Raw genomic sequence first — 25,951 nt, forward strand, 5'->3', positions numbered from 1 at the left:
GCAATATGAAATTGAAGTCCCTGGCTTTAAGCATTTGGAACATAAATAATTTCTAGGTTGAATTGAAATTTTACAGAAAATGTGGATTTCAAAGTAATTATATATGCTTGCATATGAATTCAAAATTTTCTCTGGGTCACTGGAATTTTCAAAAAATGAAAAATGAAATCTTCAAAAGTCAGGGAAACTAAAAAGGAAGACTCCAACCAAATGGTTTGCTTTCTTCTAAACAGTATGAATAAAAAGTAAAGTAACTGAGAGTCTAATCCTGACAATAATTCTTTATATAGGAATTATTATTCCAAAGTTACAGGTTTTGAAACCAGCTCAGAGTCCTTAGTACTCTGCCAAAGATCACATAGAATGTAGAGACAGGATGTAAGCCCAAATGTGTGGCTTTGGAGATTATGCTTTTAGGTGTTTTACTATGCTCTTTGTTCCTTTTTAAATCTCATATTAGTTTTGCTTTAATTTAGGTAAAACTTGTAGGCATAATTTTGTAGAGCAGGTATAGACAGACTTTTTCTGTAAAGGGGCAAGTAGTAAATATTTCAGACTTTGCAGTCCATATTGTCTCCTCTAAAACAAATGGGTGTGGCTGTGTTCTAGAAAAACTGTGTTTACAAAAACAGGCAGCAATCTAGATGTGACCTGGGTATTACAGTTTGCTAATTCTTGTTAAAAAGTATCATAATAGCAAGCTAGTTATTTAATACTAAATTGTTTACTTAAAAAAAATTTTCAGTTCTCTAAAAAGTATTCTCTTATCCTTCTAAAATAACATGTTTGGTACAAAGAAATGAATACGTGTAATATATGTGTAAGTTATGAAGCAAAATAATATACTCAGGAGGTCAGAGCACTGATAAGTTCAGTGTATATACTGCTCTCTAATCTAGAGATTGGCAAATGTTTTTCTGTAAAGGGCCAGATAGTAAATATTTTAGGCTTTATTAGCCATAAGGTCTCTGTCATAACTGCAAACTGAATTATGGCACAAAACTAAATATAGACATTGTGTAAATGAATGAGTGTAGCTGAGTTCCAATAAGACTTTATTTATGAACACTGAAATTTGAATTCCTTATAAACCACATGTGGTCATGAAATATTCTCTTCATTTTTTTTCACCATTTAAAAATGTGAAAAACCATTCTTAGCTTTTGGACCATGCAAAAATAGGTGGCGGACTGGATTTAGCCTGTGATCTCTAGTTTGCAATCCTGACCTAACCTTTTTTTCTGCCTTCTCCCAGAGGTGACCATTATCCTGAATTTTGAATTTATCATTACTGTGGATTTTTTAAAATGCTTTTTTCCACTTATGTATATACACCTACACCATGTGGTATCCTGTTTTATTTTTGAGCTTATAAAAATTATACTGTATATAGACAGGGACTTGGTTTTTTTCATTCAACATTTTTTTTCTGAAATTCATTCGTGTAGTTGAATGTAGTTGTACAGTATCCTGTTGTGTGCATATTATCACAATTACTAATTCTCCTGACAATAGGTATTTATTTAGTTGGGTTTGAGTTCTGCTTTAAACATTCTTTTACATGTTTCTTGGTACACATGTGCAAAAATTTTTCTTGGTTATCAGTTTTCCTCTGTTGAGTAACTTAGAAAATCTGAATTATTTCCTTTGAGAAATGTTACTTTCTTATTAACTCATATTAAGTCATTTGGAATTTACTTATACTAATGGAAAAATGCCTTAAAAGTGTGCAGTTAAGTGTTACGCCTTTCATTCATTCTTTCATCCATTTATGTAATATTACACAAACATTTATTGACTGTAGTATATTGGGTTTTGTGCCAGCAAGAGAATGTAAGATAAGCAATAGTTAAACCAACAAATAATAGCAGTGGCTGTTTACTGAAAGCTTAGTGTGCCAGGCATGATGTTAAATATTTTATATACATTATCTCTGTATTAGTTTTCTAGGGATGCTATAACAAAATACCATAAACCAAGTGGCTTAAACAATGGAAACTTATTATCTCACAGTTCTGGAGGGTAAAAGTCCAAGATCAACATGTTTGTAGGGTAGATTCCTTCTGAGGGCTGCAAGATAGACTCATTCGTGCCTATCTTCTGGTGGTTGCAATCTTTAGCATTCCTTGACCTTGGAATCATTATCCTGATGTCTGCCTGCATTTCACATAGTGTTCTCCCTGTATGTGAACCTGCTTCAAATTTCCCCTTTTTATAAGGACATCAGTTGTATTGTATTAGAACCCACTCTAATGATATCCTTTTAACTTGATTAAGAATCTATTTCCAAATAAGTTCAAATTCTTGGGTACCAAGGGTTAGGACTTCAACATATGGATTTCGGAAGAGCACAGTTCAACCCATAATAGTCTCTTTTAGACTTTACAACAGTCCCATGTAGCTGTTGAACCTTAATGATACTGGTTCTGTCATAGTGTATACTGTATTACAAAAACCCTAGCTACTAAAAAGTGACTTAGGCACAGTTCCAGAATAAAATCGCATAAACCCTCTTTTCCCTGCTCCTCCCTTCTAGATAGAATTAAATACTCTGGAAACTAGTTAGCTTACAACTGTGGTAGGATTCTCTATCCTGGAAAGAAGAAGATGAGCTAACTAGAGACCTTAGGACTTAAGAAGTGGCAATGTGGTTTCCTGGGGTTTCTTTTTATCTCCCATATATTGTGGGCTGGGTGTTGGCCATGCTTGCCTCCCAGATCCACCATAGACAGAAAAAAGCTAAAACAAAAACCAAAAGCCTGCTCTCACTCACCACATTACTGGGAAAGAGGAATCTCAGGATCTGCTACAGTAGGATCCTGTTGTAAACTGTGGGCAACAATGAAGCCTCAAGCTGCCCCAACCTCATTCCACAACTAGAGCATGGGCAGGTGACTTGGAGGGCAGTTTGACCCATCAGTGGCAAAAAAAGCCTTGGACAATCCCAGTTCCACTCAACAACTAGGGCACTAGCAGGTGATTCGATCTATCCCCAACAGAGTAGCAGCCATAAGGTCTTTGTATCTCTGTGCCCTCCATCTAGAAACATACAAAGACCCAGACAAGTGTCATCTGTCTCCTACTCTCAGGAGATCTTCCAGTAATAGCAGGTGGCTTAGGGAGGCACCTTTCATTATCACAAGATAGCGCCAGGAGAGACTGAGCAAGAGTACCATCAGCATCAGAACAGTGAAGCATATTAGAATAATATTACAAGGGCTCAGGAAAGCAAACTCATTGGAACTAAAGCCCACAAAAGTAGGCCAGAACCTAAATGCCAATCCTAAATGGAGCTATTGCCTACTAAAATTGAAGCTATTAAGAGTTTTCAAATAATTAAAATATTCAGGATATAATAAAAAAAAAAATCTCTTGTCATACCAAGAACCAGGAAAACCGCAACCTGAATGAGTAAGGCCATAGCGCTGCCACTGTTATCAAGATGAGTTACATAATGGAATTAGCTGAGAAAGATTTTAAAGCTGCTTCAAACAAATGCTTTAGCAAGCAATTAAAGCTCTTTTGAATGAATAAAAAAAGGAGAATCTCAGCGAAAAAAAGAAGTTATAAAAAATAACCAAATGAAAATTATGTAATTGGAAAATACTATAATAACAAAAATTTAAAATTCACTGGGTAGATTCAGTGGTAGAGTGGAGATGACAGAAGAAAATTTTTCAGTCTTAGGGATCTGTGGAACAATAAGAAGAGATTTAACATTTGTATCATTGGAGCCCAAAGGATAAGAGAAAGAATGTGGGAGTGAGAAAACTGTTTGAAGAAATAATAGCTGAAAACTTTATATATTTGGCAAGGGACATAAACCTACAGATGTAAGAAGCTGAGCAAATCCCCAACTAGGATAAACAAATCTTCACCAAGCAATATTAAATTTCTGAAAGTAAAAGACAAAACAATTCTTTTTTTTTTTTAAGATTTTATTTTTTATTTATTTATTTGACAGAGAGAGATCACAAGTAGAGAGGCAGGCAGAGAGAGAGAGAGAGAGAGGAGGAAGCAGGCTTCCTGCCGAGCAGAGAGCCCGATGCGGGACTCGATCCCAGGACCCTGAGATCATGACCTGAGCTGAAGGCAGCGGCTTAACCCACTGAGCCACCCAGGTGCCCCAAAACAATTCTTTATTGTTTTAATAATAAAATAATTCTATATTACCTATAAAGCAGCACCAATTTGAATGACATCAGATCCCTCATCTGAAACCATGGAGTACGGAAGGAAATGACAGGATTTTTCAAGTGCTAAAGGAAAAGAACTGTCAATCCTGAATCCTTTATCTAATTAAACTGTCCTTCAAGGGGGAAATAAAGATATTCTCAAGCAAAGTAAGCTAAAAGAATCTGTTGTTAGCAGAGCAAATAAAATTGCTAAGGACAAAGAGACAAAGACATTATATAATAACAATAGAATCACTCCTGTAAGAAGTTACTGCAGTCGTAAGTGGGTATATGCCAAACAATGGAGTTTCAAAATACACAAAGTGGAAACAGCTGAAAGGATAAATCAAATCCACAAGTATAGTTTGGGACTTCAGTACCCTACTTCTCAGTGATTGATAGAACTGCTAAACAGAAATTAGCAATGATACAGAATAGCTAAGCACCATCACAAGCCACCAAGTTCTATTTTATACTTGTAGAGCATTCAACCCAACAATAGCATAATATACTTTTTTTTTCAAGTGGAAATAAGTTAACATGCAATGAGACATCACCAAGACAGACTATATACTGGATCATAAAATCTTAAGGAATTCAGAAGAATCAAAATTACACAGAGTATGATCTTTGAACATCATGGAACCAAACTAGAAATCTATACTAGAAAGATGACAGGAAAATGTAGAAACAATTGAAAATTAAAACACTTTTAACTAAGATGGGGTCAAATAGGAAATCTAAAAAGAAACTTAAAAATACATAGAACTGAATGAAAATAAACACACAACATATTAAAATTTGTGAGATGCAGCTAGAGCCCTGCTCTGAAGGAAATTTATAACACTAGATGCTTATATTGGAAAAGAAGAAAGGCTTCAAATCAGCAGTCTTAAGTTCCTATCTCAAGATGCTGGAAAAAGAAGAGCAAAATAGACCCAAAGCAAACAGAATGGAGGAAATCATTACAAGTAGAAATCAATGAAATTGAAAATGGGAAAATTATTTAGAAATTTAATGAAACAGAAAGCTGGTTCTTAAAAAAAAATTGAATGAAATTGATAATCTCTAGATTGACAATAAAAACAAAGATGACACAAATCACCAATATCAAGAATAAAACAAGGGATATTACTACAGATTTTGTAGTGAGTAACAGGGTAATAACAAGCACCTTGACACTCATAAATTCAACAACTTAGAAGAACTAGACCAAGTCTTTGAAAACTACAGACTGCCAAATTGGAATAGATAACTTAAGTAGCCCTGTAACTTAGTTTTTTTGGTTTTGTGGTTTTTTTTTTTTTTATTTAAGATTTTGTTTATTTACTTGTCAGAGAGTGAGAAAGAGAGCACAGGCAGGAAGAGGCAGAGGGAGAAGCAGGCTCCCTGCCGAGCAAAGAGCCTGATGTGGGACTCGATCACAGGACGCTGGGATCATGACCCAAGCCGAAGGCAACTGCTTAACTGACTGAATCACCCAGGCATCCCAGCCCTGTAACATTTAAAAATTGAATTTGTGATTTAAAATGTATTAAAAAAAATAAATCTTCAGCCCTACCTGGTTTCACTGGAGAATTTTGCCAAACATTCAAAGAATTAACACCAGTTTGATACAATGATACAATCTCTTAGGAAATAGAAACAGAAGGAATATTTCCCAACTCATTCTGAGGCCTATATTACCCTGATATCCAAGCTTGACAAAGCACAAAAAAGAAAAGTACAGACTAATGTATCTCATGAACCCAGGTGCAAAAATCTGTAATAAAATTTTAGTTATTCTAATCTAACATGACCAAGTAGCATTTAGTCTGGAAATGCAAATCATGTTTCAATATTAGAAAATCAGTGTAATCCACCATATCAGGAGGCTGAAGAAGAAAAATCATATCAAATGATGCAGAAAATCTTTTGATAAAGTTCATGACTTAAACTGTCAGTAAACTGGAAATAAAGGGAAACACCCTCAACTTCATAATAGGCATCTACAAAAAAACCAAAAACCTTAAATCTAACTTCATATACATAGAAGACTAAATGCTCTCCCTCTACAGTAGGGAAAAAAAGAAGGATGTTTGCTGTCACCACTGGAATCACAACATTGTACTGGAAGTTCTAGTTCTAGTTACTAGTTCTAGTTCTAGTTACTAGTTCTAGTTACTGCAGTAAGGCAGGAAAGAGAAAAGGCATACAGAGTTGAAAAGAAGGAAGGAATGAAATAATTGCTATTTCCAGTTGACATGATTATTTGTTTAGAAAATCCCAAGAACTCTCTGAAAACTCTTTTGGAACTAAAAATGAGTTCATTATAGTTAGCAGGATACAAGATTCAACACAGAAAAATCAACTGAATTTCCATACATTGACAATAAACAAGTGTATAAAAATATAATACCATTTATAATTGCTTCCAAAAAATGAAAAAAATTAGTAAAACATGCAGGATTTATGCAATTAAAATGACAAAATGTTGATGAAATCAAAGAAGATCTAAATACTTAAAGAATCATACCATGTTCCATACCACGTTCATGAATTAGAAGACTCAATGTAGTAAAAATGGTAGGTTGTCCTAACTTGACCTTTGTTTAGTGCAATTCCTGGTAAAATCTCAAGAACATTTTTTATAGATACAGACAAACTTATTCTAAAATGTATATGGAAAAGGAAAGGTCTTAAAACAGCCAAAACAGTTTTGAAGAATTAAGTGGTGCCCCAGATTGGAGTATCTTTAAAAAAAACAACAAGTGATTAAAAACCAGATGCTGGTGATGATGTGGAGAAACTGAATTATCCATTGTTGGTAAGAATGTAAAGTGACACAGCCATTATGCAAAATAATTTGACAGTCCCTTTTAAAACTAAAAATGGATCTACCATAGGTAATTCTACTCTTGCACTTATGTCCCAGAGTAAAGAAAATGTATTTTCACTCAGAAATTTGTACATGAATGTTCTTAGCAACTTCTAACTCTTCATAGTAAAAAGTTGAAACTGCCCAATGTCCTGCAGTGAGTCAATGAATGAGCTCATTATGGTATATCCATACCATGGAATATTAGCAGTGAAACAGAACAACTCATTGATTTATGCATCCAATACCTTGAAATGGACTGCAAGGAATAATATGAAGTAAAAACAGTCCATCTCAAATGATATGTACTGTTTGATTCCAATATGTAAATTTTGTGAAATGTAAAGATGGAGAACATATTAGTAGTTGATGAGTGTTAGGTAGGGAGTAGTGAATATGGCTGTGAAGTGTATAGTAATGGTACAATTGAGTATCTTGATTATGGTGATGGTTACATAAGGTTATATGTGTGACAAATTGCATTAATACAGATACACTATATGTCATGTATAATTGCTAGAATCAGTTTCCTGGCTTTGATAGTGTACTATAGTTATGCAAGATGATTAACTTGGGAGAGGATGGATGCATGGTCCATGAAAACTCCTTGTACATTTTACCTTTCTGTGAATCTATAATATTTCAAAATGAAATGTTAAAAAAAATTGCTTCATGGGGCGCCTGGGTGGCTCAGTGGGTTAAAGCCTCTGCCTTCGGCTCAGGTCATGATCCCAGGGTCCTGGGATTGAGCCCCACATCGGGCTCCCTGCTCCGCGGAGAGCCTGCTTCCTCCTCTCTCTCTGCCTGCCTCTCTGCCTACTTGTGATCTCTGTCTGTCAAATAAATAAATAAAATCTTTTAAAAAAATTGCTTCAAAGTAACTCAGTTTTTTCTACTTAAAGTTCTCAAATACCATGAAAGAAAGATATAGGCTATAGTGATACTCAGTTCTCCTCCACCCACTCTTCTGTAACTGTAGATACTTCCATCATCTTTTCATAGTTCACATCTTTGCCCAGTCTTGCCTATTTCTTGTTTTCCTTCACCTTCCTACTCTCTGACTCATATTTCAAAAGCTCAAGGAACTGATAAGCTAATGCCAAGATCCCTTTGAAGAGGGGAAGAAACTGAGTGGGCAGTAGCCTTTGGTCAGGCTCCAAGAAGAGACAGGCAGAGCACATTCATATAATAATGTTTTTTGTTCTGATATACCCACAAAGTAGGTGGTATTATTATGCCCAAACTTACAGCAAGTTTCAGTAATTTTGCTGAAGGTCAGCAATGGTTAGGTGACATTGACAAACGTGTGAACTGACAGAATTTGGAGTCTTTTCATAGTCCATGTTCTTAACCGTCATATATACTGCCTGTCCACCATTATGATACACTGATGTGCACTACTGCAGATGGTATATATAAAAATGGTATGGCATGTCACACTTAAATGACTGGTGGAGGTATGAGCAAGGCTTTCTCCATGGGAGAAATGTTTGATTTGCATTTTGGAAGATGAGTAGAATTAGCCATTTTAAGAAGATGAGTGAAATCATGACATAGTCTATAAACCACATGTAGTCATCATGGCTAGAATGTAGGCATTGGCAGAGATGAAATAGGTCACAAATGGCCTTATCTGCCATGCAATGGAATAGAATGTATATGAATAATCTATATTCATATATTACGAAGATATGGAAACCATTGGAAGGTTTATGTGGGCTTTGATGTGAAAGAAACTGTTAAAAGGGCTACTCTGCATTGTAGAGAATAGACTGGGGAAAGGAATAGACTAAGAGATGTAATGATAAATTAGGAAACTCTTGGAAAGTCAGAAGTCAAGAGCAGAGACCATGAACTCAGGAAGAAACTAAAGGGGTAGTTAGACAGGAGGAGGTGGCTTAGTAATTCGATTGTCCTATTTTGGCAGGGTAGAGAAAGAGGCAAAACTCCAAGCTTGCTGCCTTGGGTGTCAGATTGTGATCAATAACTGAAGTAGGAATAAAATCATATAGTAAAAAGAATGATGAAGTCAGGTTTATAAATTGTTTGAAGTAGTTTTGCTGCATAGTGAGTAGAGTTGTCCAGATGTTAGTTGAATATACACAGACATTCAAGAAAAAGGACTACAAGGCTGATTGAGATTTGGGAATCAGCAACATATGTTAAAGCCTAGGAATAAGAAGAGAAGGAGGACCAGAGAATGAACCTTGACAAAATATTGACATTAGTGATGAGCCAAGGAAGAGAAAAGCCAGGGAAAAATAGGATTGATTGGAAGAACCCAGGAGAGAGTGCTGTTATAAATATGAAAGAGAAGAGAGATTTGTTTTTAATGTGTGAATTATAGAACACTATTTGGTGGAATATTATGAATACTATATAGTCAGTTAACAATACTGTTTTTAAGGATATTGAATGTGAGGAGAGACTTAGAATATTACAATTAATTGATATGCTGATTAATATTAAGGTAAAATCAGAATAACTATAGTAAAATTCCAGTTTTGTAAAGATAAAATGTGTATGTACTTATACATATGAGGAAAAAGAAATTTGGAAGTAAATTAACTTTAGACTTTAGGTGCTTTGGGTTGTTGAATTGTGAATGATTTATAAGCTTTCTGCAGTGAACATATGTTTTTATGAGAGGAAAAAAAGAGTTATATGGATTCAAACTCATCTCCAGTGGAAATATTAATTAAAAATTTACTCAAAAGTGTCCGTTTGAATTGTGAACTAGGAAGTCAGTGGTAACCTTGAAAATTTTCACAGTCTTAGTGGGATCAGAAACCAGATTGTGTTAGGTTAGAAAGTAAATAGGGAAAAAATGTAAATAGTAAGCAGGAAAATGGAGGTCATGAATATAAAAAAGTATGCTTTCAACAAGCTGATAAAAAGACATTAGATAGGAAAGTTAGAACCTGATGATTTTTTTTTTAAGGAGAAAATCTTACAGCATAGTTGTGTGCTGAATACAGAGAAAATGGATAGTTTGACAATCTGATAACTTTTTGGAAGGATATTAATAATTAATAAGGACATAATTCCATGTTTATGATAAGCTGTGTTTAAAAATGATACCAGTTTGTGATTGAATGTGATCATTTGCAGTATAGTAACAGGATGTGTCCAAGTGTAGAATTTGAGTTCAAATATTTAATATTGTGTCTGTGTATTTAGTATGTAAACAAATGTGTAGAAATGACCAACCCGTTACAGAACAGAACTTGTATTTGGGTTTAGCTAACCTCCAAAGCAGTTTTAAAAAGCTGATTACTTAAATGACTAATAAAAACATAGCTGGTCTCTCTTTTGAATAATTATATATGGGGTTTAATTGCTTCCTTCTGTTCTCAATGAATGTATTGGTTATACTGACGTAAGAAAATGCCAGGGTTTATCTAAGTTTATCCACTAGAAATGATCAATGTTTGCCAAATGAAATAAAGTGGCACCTGGATATTCCTAGGTAAGATGCTAATGTAGCCTTAGTCATTCTTTAAACTTAGTACATTAAATGATGAACAGGGAATCCTGCAAAACCTGGCAGCTATGTATGGAGGCAGGTCCAGCTCTTCAAGAGGAGGGAAGCCAAGAAACAAAGAGGAAGAGGTATGCTTCCCGCATGTTCGCTACCTCCGTCACATAGCCATTTTTGAGTTTATTGCCTTCCTTTCTTGCATGGTTTAAATTCTTAACAATTATTTAAGGATTTTGTAAGTCTACAGGGACCTGTTAATATAATTTGACTGACATGCTGTGTCATAATTTTGCCCCATAACTGATATTCAGTATTCTGAGTTGATTTCTTTTTTTTTGATAAAAATAAAAATTTATAATTATGTGTTTCTTTTCAGAAATAAGTTGATCTAAATTAAACACTTGAAAGCTAATATTACATTTCCATTAACCAGATTTTGAAACTTTTATTTCTTGTATTCAGATTAACACTTTTCTTTAAATTAAAAAATTTTTAGCAGTAAAAATATTGATAGTTTTTCCCTCAATTAAACTGCTGTATGTTTTTTTTTCTCTCCTTGTAGGTTTATCTGGCAAGACTGAGGCAAATAAGACTGCAGAATTTCAATGAGCGCCAACAGATTAGAGCCAAACTTCGTGGTGAAAAGGCAGGTTGAATAATAATTTTTAAAAAGTAATTGAATGACATTATAATAGATTAAGATTAAAAATGTTATGCCACTGGGGTGCCTGGTGGCTCAGTTGGTTAAGCATCTGCCCTCGGCTCAGGTCATGATCCCACAGTCCTGGGATAGAGCCCCACATCAGGCTCCCTGCTCAACGCAGAGTCTGCTTCTCCCTCTCCCTCTTCTCCCCACCCCCAACTTGTATATGCCCCCTCTCTCTCTCTCCTCTTTTTCTCTCACTCTGAAATAAATGAATAAAATCTTTTAAAAAAATAAAAAATGCTGTGCCACTAACATAAAATCTGATGGAGTTCAAGTCAAAGATCAGAAAACTATACATAGGAATAAAATACATTTTAGTTGTGGGATTTAAAATTGATAAGACCACTTTTCCAGAGGAATTTTGAGAGGAAAATTAAAGTACTACCCATGGCCATTTTATATCATTCTATTTTTGTCTTTTTTTCCATTCATTGTCTGTAAGAGTTGGTAGTTGTGGATAATTCACTTGCAGCACTTGAGAGAAAATTAGTAGTGTTGAACAATATACCATTTTATATTTTTAGGTGTTAGTTTATTTGTATTATCTTCCACAGAGCTCTGCACTGAATTCAAGGCTCTGTCCTAAGAGGTTTGCTTATGTACTTACTTTGTAGAAAGAAGCTGATTATTCTGAAGGACAAGAAGGAAGTGAGGAGGCTGACATGCGGCGGAAAAAAGTTGAAGCATTTAAGGTATAAACTAGAAATGTATTACAGTTTTCTTGGAGAAGATTGGGACTTAAGGTAGAAAATTGTGTTAAGTCTTGGGGCACCTGGGTGGCTCAGTGGGTTAAGCCTCTGCCTTTGGCTCAGGTCATGATGTCAGGGTCCTGGAATTGAACCCCACGTCAGGCTCTCTGCTCAGCAGGAAGCCTGCTTCCTCCTCCCTCTCTCACTCTGCCTGCCTCTCTGCCTACTTGTGATCTCTGTCAAATAAACAAATAAAAGCTTAAAAAAGTAAAAGAAAATTGTGTTAAGTCTTACATAGTTATTCTCTGCCTTAATTTTTCATTCCCCTTTATCCTTCACTGTTTGGTTTCTGAAAAACAGTGTCTTCCTCTCTCTTCGTATCCTGTATTTATGGAGAGTAATTTGATAAAATGACAGAAGTATATGAAACTATTACACAGTCTTAGAAAGAGAAAATGGTAACCTTAAAAATGAAAAATATTATTGTCTGTTTCTCTGAAGACAAATGATGTCTGTATATAATAACCATAGTTTAAAATTTTTACATTTGATATTCCATTAGAATGAGAGATGGAGAGAAGTGAATTGGGTGAAATCGGAGGGGAAGACAAGCCATGAGAGACTGTGGACTCTGAGAAACAAACTGAGGGTTTTGGGGGGGGGGGGTGCGGAGTGCAATGAGCCTGGTGGTGGTGGGCATTATGGAGGGCACGTATTGCATGGAGCAGTGGGTATGGTGCATAAACAATGAATTTTGGAACACTGGAAAAAAATGAAATTTAATTTAAAAAATAAATAAAAATACCATCATGCTGCACACTTAAAAAAAAAAAAGAATATGCCTGTATTTATTTTTATTCAACAAATACTTACTGAGCAGCTGCTGTGTGTTGAGCCCTGGTTTTAGTGCTAGGGATATAGAGTGAGCTTCTATTTTTACTCAAGAAATTCTCCCCCACCACCCAGAACTCCTCTCTTTTTGGCAAAATAAGTAGATTGTTTTAGAGACCTCAAACAAAACAAAACAAAAAAACAACCTATCCCCTTCTTTCTGGTAACTAATTTTGTTGATTGTTTTTATTTTCAGGCCCAAGCAAGTGCGCGTGCTGCTGTACTAAAAGAACAATTAGAACGAAAGAGAAAGGAAGCGTATGAGAGAGAAAAGAAAGTATGGGAAGAGCATGTAAGCTTTAGCTCATATTCTTGATCGTTGTCATGTTGGTGTTCCTGTATCTCTTACTGGCTAATATGTCACCATTATAATTTTGTAATTCTTTCCCCTTTTTTATTCTCATTCATTTCCCCCTCTCATCCCCTCACCTGGCTCTCCCTCTCTGTCTTTCCCATTTAAGGATGATCAGTATGAAAGTTATTTTGGGGTTTGATTTGGGGTGAGAACCTAATTTACTTATTCTAAATGAATAAGTTCTAAAATAGTAAGTTTTTATTATTGCCAAGTTCCTAATCAAAGTACTGGCATCACTTAATGGCTGTGCTTTCCTTCTGCCACTGATTTATAAATATATTTTATATATAATATAACATAGATTTATAATTTATATTATAATTATGTAAGATATTATAAATATAAAATATATAAATTTATAGTATATTAATCTACCTTTATACATTAATATAAATACCTATATAATATGAATTAATATAAATTATTGACATAAATAGTAATATAAATACATATATTAAACTCTTATACAAACTAGAGAATGACTCTGTAGTACACATGCATCAAGCTTTCTTCTGCTCCATTATTCTATCTGTTCTGCCACCACCTCACTGTGTTAGTAATTATGGATTTAGAATATATTTAAAATTTTTTAAATTTAATTTTACATTAACAATAAACATTTTAACAATGTTTATTCTTCTGATCCATGAGCATGGAATGTTTTTCCATCTTTTTGTGTCTTCAATTTCTTTCATGAGTGTTCTGTAGTTCCTCGAGTACAGATCCTTTACCTCTTTGGTTAGGTATCTTATGATTCTTGGTACTATAGTAAATGGAATCAATTCTCTAGTTTTCCTTTCTATATTTTCATTGTTGGTGTATAAGAAAGCAACTGATTTCTGTGCATCGATTTTGTATCCTGCCACATTACTGAATTGCTGTATGAATTCTGGTAGTTTGGGGGTGGAGTCTTTTGGGTTTTCCATATAAAGTATCATGTCATCTGTGAAGAGAGAGAGTTTGACTTCTTCTTTGCCAATTTGAATACCCTTTTTTGTTGTCTGATTGCTGTTGCTAGGACTTCTAGTACTATGTTGAACAACAGTGGCGAAAGTGGGCATCCTTGTTGTGTTTCTGATCTCAAAGGGAAGGTTGTCAGCTTTTCCCATTGAGAAAGATATTTGCTGTGGGTTTCTCATAGATAGATTTTATGAAGTTGAGGAATGTTCCCTCTGTCCCTATACTTTGAAGAGTTTTAATCAGGAACGGATGCTGTATCTTGTCAAATGCTTTTTCTGCATCAGTTGGGTAGACCACGTGGTTCTTCTCTCTTCGCTTATTGATTTGTTCTATCACATTGATTGATTTGCAAATGTTGAACCACCCTTGCATCTCAGGGATAAATCCCACCTGGTCATGGTGGAAAATCTTTTTAATGTACTTTCTTAATGTACTGTTGGATCCTATTAGCTAGGATCTTGTTGAGAAATTTGGCATCCATATTCATCAGAGATATTGGTCTGAAATTCTCCTTTTTGATGGGGTCTTTGCCTGGTTTGGGGATCAGGGTAATGCTGGCTTCATGGAAAGAGTCTGGAAGTTTTCCTTCTGTTTCTATTTTTTGAAACAGCTTCAGGAGAATAGGTATTATTTCTTCTTTGAATTTTGTAGAATTACCCAGGGAATCCGTCAGGTCCTGGGCTCTTGTTTTTTGGGAGGTTTTTGATCACTGCTTCAATCTCCTTACTAGATATTGGTCTATGCAGGTTGTCAGTTTCTTCCTGTTTCAGTCTTGTAAGTTATAGGTTTCTAGGAATGTATCCATTTCTTCTAGGTTGCTTAGCTTATTGGCATATAACTGTTGATAATAATTTCTGATGATTGTTTCTCTTTCCTTGGTATTAGTTGTGATCTCTCCCCTTTCATTCATCATTTTATTAATTTGGGTCCTCTCTCTTTTCTTTTGGATTAGTTTGGACTGTGGTTTATAGATCTCATTAATTCTTTCAAAGAACCAGCTTCTAGTTTCGTTGATATGTTCTATTGTATCTCTAGCTTTTATCTCACTGATCTCTGCTCTAATCTTGATTATTTCCCTCCTTGTGCATAGGTTTGGCTTAATTTGTTGTTGGTTTTCCAGTTCTTTAAGGTGTAAAAAGAGCTGGTATATTCAGGATTTTTCAATTTTTTTGAGTGAGACTTGGATGGCTATGTATTTCCCCCCTAGGACCGCCTTTGCTCTATTCCATAGGTTTTGAACTGATGTGTTTTCATTCTCATTGGTTTCCATGAATTGTTTAAGTTCTTCTTTGATTTCCTGGTTGATCTAAACATTCTTGAGCAACTTGGTCTTTAGCTTCCAAGTGTTTGAATTCCTTCCAAACTCTTTCTTGTGGTTGCGTTCCAGTTTCAAAGCATTGTTGTCTGAGAATATGCAGGCAATAATCTTAATCTTTTGGTATTGGTTGAGCCCTGATTTGTGACCCAGTATGTGGTCTACTCTGGAGAAAGTTCCATGTGCACTTGAGAAGAATGAGTATTCTGTTGTTTTGGGGTGGAATGTTCTTTATATATCTATGAGGTCCATCTGGTCCAATGTGTCATTCAAAGCTCTTGTTTCTTTATTGATTTTCTGCTTGGATGATCTGTTTATTACTGAGAGTGGTGTGTTAAGATCCCTACAATTAACGTATTCATATCAATATGACTCTTTATTTTGATTAACAGTTGGCTTATGTAATTGGCTGCTCCCATATTGGGGGCATAAATATTTACAATTGTTAGATCTTCTTGGTGGATAGACTCTTTAAGAATGATGTAGTGTCCTTCTTTATCTCTGATTAAAGTCTTTAGTTTAACATCTAATTTATCTGATATGAGAATTGCTACCTCAGCTTTCTTTTGAGACCCATTGCATGAAAGATGCTTCTCCTTCCCTTCACTTTCAGTCTGGATGTATCCTTAAGTTCAGAATGGGTCTCTTGTAGACAACCTGTGGACAGGCCCTGTTGTTTTATCCAATCTGCAACCCTGTGCTGTTTTATGGGAGCATTTAGTCCATTCACGTTGAGAGTTCATTGACATCATGTTGCCGGTGAAGTCCTTATTTCTATAGATTATCTTGTAAATTTTTGTTCTATGACACTGTTGGGTTCTTTCTTCTTCTATAGAACCTGCCCCTTAATATTTCTTGTAGAGCCAGCTTGATGGTCACATACTGTTTTAAACCTTGCCAGTCTTGGAAGCTTTTTATCTCTCCATCCATTTTGAATGTAAACCTTGCTGGATAAAGTATTCTTGGCTGCATGTTCTTCTCATTTAGAGCCCTTAATATATCTTTCCAGCCCTTTCTGGCTTGCCAGGTTTCTATGGACAGGTCTGACGTTACTCTGATGGACCTTCCTCTGTATGTAAGGAATCTGTTCCCCCCGGCTGCCCTTAGGACCTCTTGTCTAAAATTATGATTCATGAATTTTGCAATCAAGTGTCTGGAGGTCTTTCCAGATTCGTTGATCTTGGTGGGTGTTCTTTGTGCCTCTAGGTCATGATCGTTTCTTCCGTTCCCTAGGTTGGGGAAATTTTCATCCAGAATTTGTTCAACTATATCTTCTAGTCTTCTCTCTTTCTCCACTCCCTCAGGCATCTCCAAAATTCTGACGTTGGAACGTTTCATGGCACCATTTATTTCCCTAATTCTGTTTTCATGGCTTCTAAGCTGTTTGTTCCAGGCCTACTCCTAATTCTTTTTCTCTATCATTTTGTCCTCTAGATCACTAATTCTATCTTCTACTTCGGTTACCCTAGTTGTTAGAGTTTTTAGGTTAGATTGGATCTCACTGCTAGCATTTTTAACTTCTGCCAGGTCGGTTCTCACTTCCGCCCTTAGAGATTCTTTGTTGTTACAAATCGTTTTCTCCAACCTTGCCATTGCCTGGATAATTGTTACCATGAATTCCCTTTCCAACATGCTGTTTATGTCCATATCCAGCAGTCCCGTGGGAGAAGGCACAGTCTCTGATTTTGTCTTTTGTTAGGTGTTCCTCCTCCTAGTCATTTTGGTGACAGGTGATTGGGGGATGTATAGCTGAACATATTAGCCACGATCCAGGCAAGGTGCACCCTCTCCACTGATGTCTTCTGCCTCTGTAGAATTCCAGAAGTGTATAATCTTACATCTCAGGCTGATTTCCTGGGTGTTCAGAGTGTTCGGGTACATATTTAGCTCACTTCAGGGGACCGGTTGAAACAGGGTCTCCTACTTTTCTGCCTTCTTGCCCCTCCTCCTTATATTTAAATTTCTGATAGAGTTTTCCCCTCATTTCCTTTTTACTCTTCTTTGTTTTCCTTAGTTGCTTGCTCTCTTTTTCTTTACCAGATACATTCCTGGTTAATTTTTGTCTCTTTCTCTCTCTCTTTTTTTTCTTTTTAAATTCTCTTGGGGGGCACCTGGGTGGTTCATTCATTTAAGCATCTGACTGACTCTGGATTTCAGCTTAGATCATGGTCTCAGAGTCGTAAGCTTAAGCCCTGCATTGGGCTCCTCATTCAGTGGGGAGTCTGCTTCTCTCTCTCTTTCTCTCTCTCCTTGTCCCCCCTCACTCTCTCCCTTTCTGTCTCTCAAATCAATAAATAAATCTTTAAAAGAAATTCGGTTGGAAATTTTATCAGTATTACCTTAAACCCACAAATTAATTTATTCAGGAGCATGTTAAGTGTCTACATTTATTCATTATTTCTTTTGTATCTCTTGTACAATTTTGATCATTTTAAGGTCATACTTGTTATATTTCTTGTAAAGGTTATTTGTTAACAGTACCTAATTCTATTTCTGTTTCAAAAGGTTTTTTTTTTTTTTCCCTGCCAGAATATTACTGATATATGGAGAAATTGTTGGGTTTTAGCTTATACAGTGTTTAATTTTTTGGATTTTTAGTGTACAGCTATATCAATTGCAAGTAGTCATGATATATATCATAACAATAATTTCTGTAATTTATTGTAGGCACATTATAACCACTGCACATATTGTGCTTCGTTTAATCTTTACAACTTTATAAAATAGATAGAAGGATGAAACAATTAGATGAAGTCAAAATTCCAGTTAGTATGGAATAGTGATTTGAACCTAGGCCTGCCCAGTGTTGAAGTCTTTATTCTTTTTTTTTTTAAGACTTTATTTATTTATTTGAGAGAAAGAGAATGAGAGAGAGCATGAGCGGGGGAAGGTCAGATGGAGAAAGACCCCCTATACAGCTGGGAGCCCGATGTGGGACTTGATCCTGGGACTCAAGGATCATGACCTGAGCCGAAGGCAGTTGCCCAACCAACTGAGCCACCCAGGCACCCAAAGTCTTTATTCGTATGCACTAACCTTAATTTCCCTTGCTTTCTTTAAGCTGTACCTTGTCTTACTGTTTTACTTTTATTACATTGGCCTGAACTTCTAGGACAACATTAAACAATAATAGGGATAATATTTTGTTCCTATTTTTTTAAAGATTTTATTTATTTATTTGTCAGAGAGAGAGAGAGAGAGCGCACACATAAGCAGGCAGAGTGGCAGGCAGAGGCGGAGAGAGAAGCAGGTTCCCTGGGGGGCAAGGAGCCTGATGCGGGACTCGATCCCAGGACCCTGGGCTCATGGCCTGAGCTGAAGGCAGTGGCTTAACCAACTGAGCCACCCAGGCGTCCTTTGTTCCTATTTTTAATGGAAATATTTTTGTCATTTTACTGTTATATATGGTAAAATAATAAGGAGTATAGTTGTATCTAGGATTTAATAGTTTTTATCAGCGGTGTGTTTTGGAGTTTGATCATATGTCTTGTGTGTCTCTTCCTAATTCACCATTTGAATAACATATAGGGAGATTCTCTTCTTACCAGCTTCCTGATGAAAAAGAACCACTTAGGTATAAGAGAATGTGTGAAAGAGACAATTCCAAAAGTTAGAATAAGTCTAAGGATTGTTTGAGAATTCCTTTTTGTTTTCTGTTCAAAGTAATCTCATTTAATAGCTGTTCTGATTTGTTCATCCTCTTAGTTACATTTTTCTCCTAAGTTTTAAAAGTCTAGCAGTAGAGAAATCTCATCTCATTCCCCCTTTTCCTTTCCTGTTATAACATGGACAAGTTTGAATGTGAAACTAACTGTGATAATATATTTCATCTTCCCCAAGAGTGTCTAGTAAATTATCTCCTGGCCCAATGACCAAAATTTACCTAGCTTTAGATTGCTATACTTTTTAAATATTTTGAACCTATTATTCCTTAATTCCCTTTTCCTCCCCCTTATTTCAGATGGAGTAGCATGAATAGGACAAGAGTATGAGACAATTACAGTGCTAACTCATCAGCTGTTCCTCAAGAGAACGTTTCAACAGCCAAATTTGTCAGAAGTAGAAATAATTCATCTTCGTAGTCAGAACCAATGATTTATTACCCAAGTCCCTTCAGGGTTACCTTAATCTGGAAAATAGTATGAGCCTACCTTTGGTGGGATAGATAGATAGATAGATAGATAGATCGATCTATATATCAGGAACAATCTGCTTTTTTCTCTTGGTTTTGTGTCTTCAACACAGGAAACAGGGACATTTCATCTTGTGCTCATTTGCACAGAGGGGCAGAGATTATATCAAGATGAATCTGTATGAACCTCCCTGTGTATTCTTTTTCAATCAGCTTTCTTCATGATAAGCCTGCTGCCACCATCCTTGTGTTCAGCAATAATATTGCAGTTGCAAACTTTATGGACCATTAATTGCCCTTGCAGTTTTTAGTTTAGTCTTTAATAATCCATTCTAGCAGTTTATATAGCACATGAAGGTGATTGGGATAGTAATATATCCATTAAATATGATACGCTTATGCTTAGTGTAAATCAGACTTGTTTTTAAAATATGATCTATTATCCAAAATTAGATGGGGCATCCACATTTTCGAAAATAGCGGTCTGCATGGCTTTGATTATGTGATACCCTTTAGTCTTAGAGATGGGACAGCTACTCCATATACTCTGCTATCAGTATGCATGCATGCATAGGCCTGTATCGGCAGCAGGCTTATATAGCCACCTGCCAGTCTGTGCCAGCTATGTATACACCTTGTGATTTCCCCAGAGTAAAATGAATGGCTGTGTCTTGGTTCATGTTGTGATTGGCACATGGGATAGTGGAGTAGCACATTTATCAATGGGAAATGTTTCCTTTTCTCCGTCATTTAGGAACTGCTCATATTAGTGATTCAGAATGTTATGCTTCCAAAGCCCAAGTTAATATAGCTCAGGGAACACAAAGTGGAGCTGTGTAATTGTTTCTTTCCTGAAATCTGCTTTTTGTGGGCAAAACACCTCTAGAGGTGGAGGTGTTTGTAGCCCACAAACACCTCTAAATGTGGTCTTAAGTACATCTTGTATAACGGTTTTCGAAAACACAGTTCCCCAAACAGGCTTTCTTTTTATAGTTTATTTCCCATTGTCCTACCCATTCAACAAGATCATGACCACTGTCCAGGAGTCAGTGTAAATATATGCTTGATCATTCAGTATCAGTATATCTATCGATTCAGTTGACTGTTTCATTTATTCCTTTTCTTTTTTTAAAAAAGATTTTATTTATTTATTTGAGAGAAAGAACACTTGAGCATGAGTGGGGGGACAGAGGGAAATGGAGGAGAAGTAGACTCCCCACTGAGCAGGGAGTCAACTTGGGGTTCAGTCCCAGGACTCCAAGATTATGACCTGAGCTGAAGGCAGACGCTTAACCAACCGAGCCACCCAGGCACCCCTTTTTTGTCTTCTTATTCTCATTGGTGCTTGACGCTTCCATTGACATCCTCCAGTTACAGTTCTACTGTTCTGAATGGAGCTGTTTACTGTATTTTTAATCTAAATTATCATAGTGGGGTACCCAATCTGCATATTTCTTAGTATCAATTCAGGAAACATATCTGTGGAAGTCTATTCTTTGGTTAGGTCAGAGACTATATTTTGAATATGCTGTGTTCCTTCTGCTGTGCATTTCACTCTTTGTTGTGTATCTTATTTCTATCGTCTCATTCTTTGGACCTGCCATATAGGCCTGTAAGGCTTCTGGTGGACCTACTCCCCATCTTTGACTACTTCAGAATGTTCTTAGTCTTTCCACTGTTAGGATCCATAATCAAAGGAGTGAGACTGATATAAAGTGAAGGTCAAGCAAAGCTTTATTTCATGCCAAGCATCGAGAATCAAACCGACTGGTTGGGGCCATCTCTTACAAAGAGGCGACCCCTTCCACCCTCACAAACTTAACTTTTATAGAGGTAGTTGAGCCTGGCTATACACAGGTGGCCAATGAGATTGCAATACACAAGAGAAAACTGCACAGTCATGCTAGGTCTGCAACATACAGAGAAAACTGCACAGTCATGCTAGGGTACACATGGGTGGCCAATTGAATTTCAATTTACCCTAGTAGATCTATGTGCCCCCACTGATTGGATGTCTTCACCTGGCCTGATCCGCCCTTGTATCTAGGCTTTGCAAGTAAGTTCTTCTGGGAGGGGCAGGGTCAATCTAAGTTCACTGCATAAACACAAAATGACTCCCTCTGGCTAAGTAGGCCCATACAGCACATAATCTCATCCATTTAAACAGACACATCATGAGATCAATTTGGAATCATGCTCCCCATTCCAAGTGTCACTGGACATTAACAGTGTTTTCAGAGAGGTCTGCAAGATAAGTTTTTTTGACATGAAAATTTTCAAGAACATCAGAGAATCAGGATTCCACTAAGACTGAGGAACCCTGTTTCATAGCTGCTCCTCTGATGCATTTAGCTAACTTTCCCTAAGCAACAGCAGCAGAAGTTTCAGGTGGTTGTGGTAGTGGTATAGTGTAGGCAGAGGGAGAGGAACAGGGGAGCACCGCTGGAAGTGTGTTAGGTTTTATATGTCAACAAGTACATTTTATAAATTATGTCCAACATTGATTCAGCTCTGAGCAGGTGCTATACATTCTCATATAATACTTTTATTACTAGGCAGCTGCATAATAGCACAGTTCTGTTTCCTCAGATAGTCAATTGGAGCTAGGCTTCTCCTTCCAGAAGACTGCACTAGGTAGACCTCATCCATCCAAACACTGCATTTTCAAGAGCATCCATATAGTTCAAATATAGTCCAGGAACACCCCCCCGCACCACGAAAGTCTTTGCTTTCTAAGCCTTTTAAACCAGTATAAAGTTTTTTCTCTGTATGCGTTTTCGCTGTTAATAGTGTATCTGTCTTGGATAGTTCTAAAGTGTGCACAAATGAAAGCTTTTATGATTTTATTATTGATAGAGAATACTAGTTCCTAGTATGGGACAACTTTGTATTTCCTCAAGTTCTTTTAGAAGTATTTGTATGGTGGCAGCTTTAGATTATGGCAGTGTGCCTGACTTGTCAGGTCCAACAGGCAGGCAACCCATTTTCATTTGGGGGAATTATTGTGTGCTCTTTTGGTAAGACTGTCAAACAAAGTATTCTGGCTTCTCCTAGCTAAAAGATAGGCATGTCCTCTAAAGTAGACCAAATGAATCATCTCTCAGGTCTTAAAGCTGGAGCATAATGTCAAAAGATTTGAAGTTTATTGAATCCAGTAAGAGAACATGATGAAACAATGAATAAGTTTCGCTACTTAGGTTCATCCATGCAGCTACTCTTCTATTTGGAGGGCTGCCCTTTGCTTTTATAATCTTTTACAGTTCTTTTCTCTCTTCTTCTTTACCCTTCCTCCCCTCCTTTCCTCCAGAATTAGTTTCTATTTTTTTCAACCAAAGGACCCTGATTTACCTTGTAAAATGCTTAGCCTGGCATCTGGTGAATAGTAACACAAATTCATTGGGAATTCTATGGCTCATGACATTTCAGAGTTATATATAGAGGAGTGTTCAAACATTGGTTTACTAAATTCATTCTTGTGTCATGAGAAAAAAAATAAGTCTAAGAATCAGAATACTTGATTTTTAGTCTTAGCTCTGCCAGTTAATTTGCCTGTTTGGAAAACTGACTTAATGTTTGTAGGCCTTTATTTCCTTATCTCCTAAATGAAAAGCTTGGTCTCTAATATTGTTCTATATAAGTTATTTAGAAAAATAATCTTCATAATTTAAGTACTTAAACTTTATCCATTCATCTATTGAAGGACATCTCGGCTCCTTCTACAGTTTGGCTATTGTGGACATTGCTGCTATGAACACTGGGGTGCAGTGCTCCTTCTTTTCAGTACATCTGCATCTTTGGGGTAAATACCTAGTAGTGCAATTGCTGAGTCATAGGGTAGCTCTATTTTTAACATCTTGAGAAACCGCCATACTGTTTTCCAAAGTGGCTGCATCAGCTTGCATTTCCACCAACAGTGTAAGAGGGGTCTCCTTTCTCCACATCCTCACTAATATTTGTTGTTTCCTGTATTGTTAATTTTAGCCATTCTAACTGGTATAAAGTAGTATCTCAGTGTGGTTTTGATTTGTATTTCCCTGATGGCTAGTGATGTTGAACATTTTTTCACGTGTCTGTTAGCCATTTGCATGTCTTCTTTGGAGAAGTGTCTCTTCATGTCTTCTGCCCATTTGTTGACTGGATTATTTCTTTTTTGGGGGTTGAGTTTGATAAGTTCTTTACAGATCTTGGATACTATCCCTTTAAGGACCACATATCTTTCAATGGATTATCAAAAATATCATTGATCTAACAGTCATAGAAATCATTGCCTTAATTATTCTGATTCATTGGCATGTAAGACCCATTTTATGGAATTTTCTCTTTGACATATTTCAGTATAAAAATTATAGTACAGCATAGGATTTTAAAATGAAGAAAAATTTTCATATGTTGTAATAGTTTTTTCCCCCAAATAATATAGTATTGCTTTTCTCAGTTGGCATATATGCTCATATTCTGAGTGAAACGTAAGGAAGAAAGCTTTTTTTTTTTTAAAGATTTTATTTATTTTTTTGACAAAGATCACAAGTAGGCTGAGAGGCAGGCAGAGAGAGAGAGAGAGGAGGAAGTAGCCTCCCTGCTGAGCAGAAAGCCCAATGCGGGGCTCTATCCCAGGACCCTGAGATCATGACCTGAGCCAAAGAAAGAGGCTTAACCCACTGAGCCACCCAGGCACCCCAGGAAGATAGCTTTTTAAGAGTAGCAATGCATTTAGGGGCTCCTGGGGGCTAGGAGCTTTCAGCTTGGGTCATGATCTCAGGGTTCTGGGATCCAGCCCCATTAGGTCCCTGCTCAGCGGGAAGCCTGCTTCTCCCTCTCGTACTCCCCCTGCTTGTGAACCCTCTCTCATTCTCTCTCTCTCTGTCAAATAAATAAAAATTAAAAAAAAAAGAGTAGCAATGCATTTAATAATTAAAATGAAATGAAAAACAATCAAGGAAAATATGTATTGATTTGGTGAGAGACTGTTTTTGAGTATGAGGAATTCCTTTTTCACTGCCTTTATCTCTTTTCTTGTCTGTTTCATTTTTGTTTCTATCTTTGTCCTATTCTTTGGATCTGCCATAAAGTTCTATAAGGCTTCCTTCAGGGTAGAGAAATACTCTTCTGGCCACCTTGTTCTTATTCATAGACATTCTTATTCATAGACATTCTTATAAATACATTATAGCATTACCAGTTCATAAAGATTATTCAGAAAAAATACTTCTGTATTTTTGGTTCTTCAAAGATGAGGTTTTAAGAGGTTAAATGTGAATTTGATAAAATTTAACTGTGTAGTATCTTTAAGTTATATAAAATTATGTGTGAAATTGCTCTATATTCAAAATATGGAATCAGGCCAATTTAAAATTTTCCCAACATAAATAAAATCTTTAAGTCATTCAGAATTTAGAGGTGAAATAATATTTATATTTATGCTTCGAGAATAGGTAAACCAATAGTTTCATGTGTTTATAAACCTGGACTCACTATTTGGTGAAATTTTGCCTTTTGTCATTTGGTGGCACTGCTGATTAATTTTTCAGGAAATTGAAGCAGATACAATTGACAGATAAAATCTAAGCAATTTTAGAGTGATAATTAAAAACTTTTTGTGGTGATGTAAGTAGAAAAGTCTTGAATTTAGGAACTTAGTGAGTAAATGGCTGGGGAAAATAGCCCCTAAAGCAGTTTATTTTTTTGAACTTGCCTAATGAAACTTTCAAGTCAGTGTTTTATTTTTGTTGCAATTTTTTTTCCAACTTTGGATTTTGAAAAACTGTGCTTAACTAGATGTAACTAGGTGATAAATTTTAACAAAAAAATATTTTTTGAGGCTTTAATGTCTTTATCATCCGTGAAACTTTGTTCTGTTTTCTTAGTTTCATTTTTGTGTTTTTTGTCCTTGGATGAACTTCCTGAATTAAGAACTCAGTCTAGTGTTTTCTCTTTTGACAATTTAAAAATAAGTTATTCTGTCTCAAGATCTGGTTAACATTGAATAGCCTTAACATTCAGGTTATGAATAATATATCCATTATGTTTAGATAGAAGGCCCAGCTCCTGTTGTACTAATCAGGTAGTGGTGTATGTTACCTGGGCTTATAATGATGTTCCAGCACCTCAGTAGTCACTCTGAATTACCTTTATATTTTTGTTAACTGACATAGTTTTGTTATTAAGTAATTGGAATACTTTGTAGGGCAGTCTGTTCTTTGGTTTAGATTTCATTATGTCTGACTTTTTCTGTGTGTTTATTATTTCAGGTCTTAGGATCTGTTTAGTTTAGTTGACCCACGGGAGAGACTAGTATATGTTTATTATAAGCATTTACTGAAAGCTGCTGAAGGTCATTATTATCAAGGTGACATTAACTCTGCCTTACACATTGAATCAGATTGCCTGATT

The 25,951-nt window shown here is 36.1% G+C and overlaps 1 protein-coding gene across 5 annotated transcripts in view; it reads left to right on the forward strand.

Annotated features, from left to right (window-relative positions):
- The window catches only part of NEK1 (NIMA related kinase 1), a 213,697-nt gene that overhangs the window by 99,608 nt on the left and 88,138 nt on the right, over positions 1-25,951 (forward strand). For 4 of the 5 annotated variants that reach the window (XM_047717704.1, XM_047717706.1, XM_047717707.1 and 1 more), the window contains exons 19-22: positions 10,561-10,644; positions 11,076-11,159; positions 11,834-11,911; positions 12,996-13,091. In XM_047717704.1, coding sequence (XP_047573660.1) covers positions 10,561-10,644; positions 11,076-11,159; positions 11,834-11,911; positions 12,996-13,091 — 342 coding nt within the window. The remainder of the gene's footprint in view (positions 1-10,560; positions 10,645-11,075; positions 11,160-11,833; positions 11,912-12,995; positions 13,092-25,951) is intronic. The other variant, XM_047717708.1, reaches the window with a different exon arrangement.

This window comes from Lutra lutra, chromosome 2 (genome assembly GCF_902655055.1).
Source record: "Lutra lutra chromosome 2, mLutLut1.2, whole genome shotgun sequence".
Lineage (NCBI taxonomy): Eukaryota > Metazoa > Chordata > Mammalia > Carnivora > Mustelidae > Lutra > Lutra lutra.